The 8,131-nt window shown below is 38.3% G+C and overlaps 1 protein-coding gene across 1 annotated transcript in view; it reads right to left on the bottom strand.

The window, feature by feature from the left end:
* Window positions 1-5,269: 5,269 nt before the first annotated feature.
* LOC136861319 (coiled-coil domain-containing protein 112) overlaps window positions 5,270-8,131 on the bottom strand; it is a 155,684-nt gene continuing 152,822 nt past the window's right edge. Inside the window, exon 11 of the mRNA XM_067138814.2 lies at window positions 5,270-5,518. Within this exon, the coding sequence (XP_066994915.2) occupies window positions 5,485-5,518 (34 nt within the window). The 3' untranslated portion in view covers window positions 5,270-5,484. The remainder of the gene's footprint in view (window positions 5,519-8,131) is intronic.

Here is an 8,131-nt window from a genome sequence, read left to right as displayed (position 1 = left end):
AAAGAAGGCTGAGTGGCCGCGAGTGGTAACGCGCTACGGCTATGGAGCCGCATGGGTTTGAACCCCACCGTCGGCTGTCCTGAGAATATTCTTGTGTGGTTTCATATTTTCACTTGCAGGAAAATGCCGGGACAGTTCTTATCCATAGGCCACAGCCGATTTCTCCCACCTCCTTACCCAATTTTATTCACTATAACACATTTCATCTTCATCAGCTAATCAACCGAGGCTGGTGCCAGGAAGGGCATCCGGCGTGGAAACATGCCATATAAATTCATCTCATCTCATTACAGAACCCGTATCAAGAAACGATACTAAGTGGTACACATACATACAGACAGAAGAAAGTAGGCTAATTATACTTTGAGCAGCTGTATACTTAACGTGCCGGTATAAAAAGCCAAGAATAACGCCCGAGGGGATTCGTCGTGCTAACCACATGACACCTCATAATCTGCAGGCCTCCGAGCTGAGCAGCGATCGCTTGGTAGGCCATGGTTTGGTTTGGTTTTGTTTTGGTTTACCTACCGTGTCAGTTTGAATATTTGAACAGTTTGAGCATTATTTAAGCATTAATTTAATAGTGCCCCCTATTGTGTAAGAAAGTATAAGTTTACTGCTAAGTTCGAGATGAGCTACAATTGCTTCAAAAAGGGTAGGAAGCAAAATGTCACAGGAAAAAATCTTTGTTTTGAGACTTAAAAGTGTAAAATTCAACGGTTTTTAATACGCCGTCCTTTTGTCCTGCTTTTTAAAACTAATCTCGCCGCCTACCATCGGCAGCCCTAAATAAAAGAAAAGCAGCTCGATTTGTTCTGGGTGATTTCCGACAAAAGAGTAGCGTTACAAAAATGTTGCAAAGTTTGGGCTGGGAAGATTTGGGAGAAAGGAGATGAGCTGCCCGACTAAGTGGTATGTTCCAAGCTGTCAGAGGAGAGATGGCGTGGGAGGACATCAGTAGACGAATAAGTTTGAGTGGTGTCTTTAAAGGAATGATCACAATATGAAGATAAAGTTGGAATTCAAGAGGACAAATTGGGGCAATTATTCGTTTATAGGAAGGGGATTTAGGGATTGGAATAACTTACCAAGGGAAATGTTCAATAATTTTCCAATTTCTTTGCGATCATTTAAGAAAAGGCTAGGAAAAGAACAGATAGGGAATCTGCCACCTGGGCGACTGTCCTAAATGCAGATCAGTAGTGATTGATGGATTGATGGTATTTAGTCTCTGTCTGTCCCGATGTTAACGCATCAGACTCAAATGTTAACCATAAGTAATTTAATGTTTCAACGTCAGAATCCTGGCGTGTAGTTTTCGCCAGTTACTTGATGGTTGTCTCCCTGTGCCAGTCCTTCAGTAATTCCCTCACGGCAACGTGAGTGTTTGTAAGTCATTATGTTCTCACTGATATGAGTGATCGCAAATGAGACTGGTCGCAAATAGGACGATAGCGACTCAGGCACCTGTGTTTCGTCCTTTCCTGTCCTACTGGGTTACCCCAGGCTCGGACGAAACGTACCTCAATATCTGCTTACTGATCCGTAAAAGCGTCGCAGACGAACTGTAGCATTTTTCTACGAATTTCGCTTTCGGACGAGCTGCAGTTCGGACGAAACGCTCCGTAACCAAAGACTTGGGGCAATAAATTAATAGGCTCAAGGCAATAGCTTAGATTGTAGAGTCCAGTATTCGAGACTTGAGGCAAGAGGCGATATCACAAATTCATTCCAGTGTTCGATATTTGTAGCACGAAAGGAGTGATTTACAGGGAAGAATAACGGCCCTAGAAACCAGACCGAGGCGTACCAGCGGCGACATCGGTACCAGCGTTACGAAAGTGAAACCCCCGCGCTTCGGCGGATTATATATGGAGTAGTCAATCATACTCAGTGGACGCCGGAGGAGAGGGCCGTACAACTAATCGCGGGCTGCATGGACGTGCGACAGAGGTGTTACACAGCACCTCTCCGGGTGTTGTGTACTAAAGATGTGAATGTTGGGAGTATTTAGGGGTTGTAGTAGGGATGTAAAGGAGAGGGTGTATACAGAAAGAACCAAAAGCATTCGGAACTGCAAGCTTCTTAGGCCGTTTACTCGTAGAGTGACATTATACATACATGTAAACTTGAATACACCGGGAGAGTTGGCCGTGCGGTCAGGGACACGCGGCTGTGAGCTTGCATCCGGGAGATAGTGGGTTTGAATCCCACTGTCAGCAGCCCTGAAGATGGTTTTCCGTGGTTTCCCATATTCACACCTGTACCTTGATTAAGGCCACGGCCGCTTCCTTCCAACTCCTAGGCCTTTCCTATCCCATCATCGCCATAAGACCTATGTGTGTCAGTGCGACTTAAAACAACTAGCAAAAAAAACTTGAATACACAAGTATACAAAATATCAGACACTTAAACCTTCATGAAGCACTGATGGAAGTTGGAAAATAATAAATTACAACATTAGAAACAACAGGTAAATAAAATATAATATAATATAATATAATATAATATAATATAATATAATATAATATAATATAATATAATATAATATAATACCAATAATAATATAATACCAATAATGGACCAACTATATTGATATTATAAATTTACTCATTCAGGACAAATATTTCAGGTTCCCTATGGGAATCAACATCTATATCATCAGATGGCCACACAGGCATCAATTTTTAGTAATGAGACGGAGTATCTCATAGTGCACTGGCACTGCCGGTGGCTCCAAGTAGCCTACGCAGTGGCCTCCACACTATGCACTGGCCATGCATCTTGGTGGGTGTGCTAGGTACCAACTGATGAGCCCAACCTAGCACACAGGGGCAAAACGCTGCCAACCAGGAATGAGTAGCTGGAAAATTTATAATGTCCAATAACGGACCATTTATATTGGTAATATATGGTACGTTCCGAGCTGTCAGCGGAGAGATGGTGTGGACTGACAGTAGGAAACGAATAAGTTTGAGCAGAGCTTTTAAAAGTAGGAAAGATCATAATATGATAATAAAGTTGCAATTCAAGAGGATAAATTGGGGCGAATATTCAATTATAAGACGAGGAGTAAGGGACTGGAATAAATTATCAAGGGAAATGTTCGATAAATTTCCAAATTCTGTGAAAATGTTTTAAGAAAAAGCTAGGTAAACAACTGATAGGGAATCTGCCACGTGGGCAACAGCCCTACATACAGATCATTGATTGGAAAACATACTGTGTGAGCAACATCACAACCTCACTCATTCACTCCTGCAATATCGTAAGTCACTTCCTGATTACATCTTTCTCTTTTGATTCCTGTAGGTTCAGCCACACCCTACTTTTCATCTGAGTCTTATTGTTAGAATAACCCAAGCACTCACCCCAAAATAAAACTTGCACAATGCCCAGCCTCTTGCAAATTATAATTGCTATTAACTTTATTAGCCACATTGGACCACTTGAGTCATTCCACATTCACTTTCTCTTTGAAGATTGTACTGTTTAGTTCTTATGATCTGCCCAGTACTTTTCGATTTGTTCCAATCGCCATTTTTTCAATTCATCTGAAATTTCTACAGCTCTTCTAGATCTTGCTGAATTTCGTGGATCTATTGCCCTCTTGTCTTTTTTTCCAAGATTTATCATCCTTACAAATATAATACACAAATAATATGCCATCTCAGTCAACTAAAATATTTAAACCTATTCTAACATATACAATATTTAATCAAATAAAAATATACATATGTCAATTGTAATTGGTAGTGGCTACATTTCATAAATTTAGAAGTTGCAATATGAACATGTACACGGTATCGTTTGAAGACGTAACTATTTTCAAGAGCAACACTTAACAAAACTTCGTAACAGTAGTAAGCACAAAACAGTTATTTCAGATGTTTTAAATTGTGCTCGCAGATTTACATTCATCTGTTTATGATGATAAAATGTAGCTGGCTGTAATAAAGTGGGAAAACTTGATTTACCAAAAGCAAAAACTGCAAGAATTTCGATAAATGGCATTTGAAACTATATAACAAGAACAAAATGGTAAAATGCTGGTATTTGTTGTAAAACGTGAAAGCAGTTACTTTATTGTATTATATTACAGAATTCTGCGTTAAATAATAATTCATAAACATGTTTATTGGAGTAACAAAGGATAATATCAACTTACATGTTAGAAAACACAGAAATGGGGCCATTTCACAATTTCCCAACACAAGTATTTCATGGATCCCTACCTATATCCACTGACACTTATATATACATACTGTAAATGGAAATCTGTTCTGAGTGATCATTAAAGGTATAAAAATGAAAGTAGACGTGAATAATGAGGCACATCGAGACCAATAGAACTAATAGTCATGTTAAATTGGACAGCGTTCCAGTTTTCAAATATCTGGGTAGCGGTATATCAAATGACAACCTAGCAAAACATGAGGTGAACAATCAAATCAATAAGGCAACACAATTTTACCACCAGGTAACACACCTGCTGTGGGATGAGCAAATATCCATGAAAACAAAAATGACATTGTACAAGTCCACCAATTGTACACCAATTCTTACATACAGTCTCGAAACCACAACACTGACCAATAGAGATAATTCCAAACTTCAGGCAGTTGAAATGAAATTCCAACACACTATGATCCAGAAAACCAGGAAAGACAAGATTAGGAATGAGAAAATTAGAGAAGAAGTAGGAATAGATGATTCTCTTCTCAATAAGATTCAGATATCAAGACTGAAGTGGTTTGGTCACATGAAGAGGATACCAGTAAACAGAACTGCAAGGAAGGAATTTGACAGAAAAGTAGAAGGAAGATGACCCATGGGAAGGCCACAAAGGAAATGGATAGATTTAGTTAAGAACAATGTACTGCTGAGAGGTCATGACTGGAACAAGCTGGTGGAGGAAGAATGGTATAAGGACAAGATGAGATGAAGGAGGCTCATATACCACACCCGGGAAACTGGAGATGGTTTAGGATGATGATGATGATGATGATGATCGAGGCATCTACCTTAGAAACTTAAAACTCACTACCAAAGTAGCTGATAACCTCAGGATTCCTAGGAAAATAAAAAATTCCCAAAATTTCTCGTGGGAACCAGGCTGGAGATGGCCAACTCGCTTGGTGAGAGTTGTATCCTCCACTGTCCCATGCAGATACCATATATGTGTGTAAACTGTGACGTAGGTTTGAATATTGTTCTTTGCTTCATAACAAATGGCAGAATTATGACAGAGAATAAGAACAACTTTGCATGAAGTTATAGCACAGCTTTATTGCAGCAATCTGTAGCTGCTACATTTCACTAGCTTCAGCAAGGAGTACATATTATTATTAAGATAAATACAAATAATAAAATTACAATAAATTACAACCAATCATTAATAATGATGACATTCATATTTCAAATGTACATTAAATAACTATCTACAAGTAAGTGAAAATATTTCCTGCTTACTACATAAATCTTTCATGCCAGACCTTTCCTCCACTTCGGAACTCCCCTAGAAAAGAAAACAGTTTCATTAATTCACATGAAGGTCTAATTTCAGAAATGAGGTTCCTAATATCAAACATGGACATGCGCCACCTATATCAAAATTGAGTTAAGGATTGATCCTATAGCATTTTTTATGCTCTTTCTGAATTAGTGGTCCGTATCTTTCATAAACGAATATTTGTACGTAATTTTTAACATAGAAATATGCAGTTTCTTTCATAATCGGACACCTCCAGATGTAGTTTGTATCAAAAACGGACATGAATGTTTCAGCCAATCATATTGCTACAAGTGACATCAAACTGTCATGGCGACCAGAGAATTTTTATCGACATCTTAAGGAAAAAAGAGGAGGACTGTTTTTAATGTCCTATGATTGCCAAAAGAATCTCGTTTTGCCAAAATTAAGTGATCAGTCGGCTTATTATTCCACGCAACTCTGCTGTTACAATCTGTCTGCTGTAATAGGCACATCTCAAAGCAAACTGCGCCCTGATAATGTGTCTGTTTATACGTGGCTGGAGAATGAGGGAAAGAAATCATCAAACGAAATAGCATCAGCGGCTGTCAATGAGTTACGATCTAATGATTTACAAGGCTTCACTTCAGTCAAGTTGATTGCTGACGGCTGCGCTGGCCAAAATAAGAACAGTAATATATTGGCGATGTGTGCAAAGTGGCTTACAACGTATGCACCATCCTCTGTTGACAAATTAAAACTGGTATTTCCAGTTACTGGGCACTCATATTTGCCTCCAGATAGGATTTTTGGACTCATTGAGAAAGACCTTAATAAGATGACGACCATAGTAAGTCCTGATGAATATCTTGAGGTGTTCAAAATGTACGGCACAGTGAAAGTGATTGGACAAACCTTGGAACCACTGAATTGGAAAGAACAAGCACAGATTTATCTGAAATCTGCTAGTCAACTTCATTTCAAGATTTCACAGTGTAAAAGAATTATACTCAGGAGCACAAAAAGAGGCAATGTTGTAGTTAAAGGTGAGGTAGGCTACTATTTGGAAACATGTATTAAGCTTAAGATCATGAAAGCATGACAGGTAAGTCTAATGTTAATGAATCCTTTACTTCTGATATTGGCATGAATGTATACCCATAGAAACTTAAAGATGTTGACATATTACTAGGAAAGCACTTCGGTAAAGATTGGAAATTAATGACTCTCTTAAGTGGTATATCGAAGTCATCAATAAGAACATTTGTAGTGAAAATGAACAAACTGTTAATAATTATTTATGAATGTGATTGTTGTGAAGACCCTTGTGATGAACCAGAGGTTATTTGCCCAGAAATACAGTGAAGCAAGAACTGAAATGAATGTTAAAAATGTCAACAAAGTATAAGAATAGCCTTATTTCTTTCATATTTTAATTATATTTCTTTTAAAATGGAAGTTTACTTCCGTGTCATACTGCAACTTTTTTCCAAATATTGGGATAGTTCGTTTCAAAAGTGGACAATTACATGGATGTTTGTATCAAAAATGGACAAAAGCCAATCTCGGTTTCAGAAATGGACATCGTCATATTCGAATGTGTTTTACAATGACTTAGACTGAAATTCCTAAGTGTCGACCATGATTTTCTTGTTCATAGGGCTGGAAATATGACACAAAAAAATTTTCACACATATAACGGGCGTTTAACATAGTGAAACGAAAATGTGGCTCTACTGAAAAATTAACAAAATGGCTTTTGTCCATGTTTGATACTAGGCACCTCAAATAACATCAATCATCGCTCCAACAGAATAAATCCAACATCTGGTATCCAATGGTGTACTGGATTGAAATAGCAGAGGATTTCAAATAATAATCCTTAAACAATACCAACTACAATTCCAATTGGTGTCAGAGTTAGTTATCCTACTGAAATGTTTATAATTTTGGACCAACAGACAATCCTCCCTCTCATATGTGCTAACAGGGACTACACTTCAGTCAATGTACAGGTACCATTCAACCAGGGAAAAAGGAAGAACCCCAGAAAAACGGACCAATTCTGGGACTATCTGGAGGATAATCACTTTAAAATCACAAAGAGACATATCACTATACTGCTAAGTGACTTCCATGTACAGTTGGGAAGAGAAAGAAAATACAGAAATACAGTGGACAACTATCCAGTGCACAAGCGAAGTAACCACAACAGAGAACAATTGGTGAAACTGTGATGGACTTTCATCTATACCTATCTTAAAAGACCTAGAAATTCTACCAAAAAATCTGTCTGCCACAGTAGTAACTCCCCTCTCAGCCACAGAGTGGTGTCAGAATTCATTGTGAGGGCTTATTGCAATGGCAAAACAAATCTCCATACGCATATGAGTTTGTCTGAATTGTGTCACCTCTTCGTTCTCTTATTATTGACCATACAGCTATTCAACCTGAAGTTCAATATGTATGTGCAAGAGATTCTGTAATAAGTACACAGGATATGGATGGAATGGAAAAAGAATGTGGCAAGAAGAAAATTGCCACAACACTCACATGCTACGGCTTTCAAGTGTTAGCATGTCATTTTGTAATTCCTGAGAACACTAGAGGTGCATTTCGCAAGATGAGCTCTTTGTTCTGTAATAATCATCTAAATCT

Source organism: Anabrus simplex, chromosome 1 (assembly GCF_040414725.1).
Source record: "Anabrus simplex isolate iqAnaSimp1 chromosome 1, ASM4041472v1, whole genome shotgun sequence".
In the NCBI taxonomy this organism is placed as follows: domain Eukaryota; kingdom Metazoa; phylum Arthropoda; class Insecta; order Orthoptera; family Tettigoniidae; genus Anabrus; species Anabrus simplex.
Note: the sequence above shows the minus strand (reverse complement) of the source record. Positions and strands in the feature narration are given on the sequence as shown.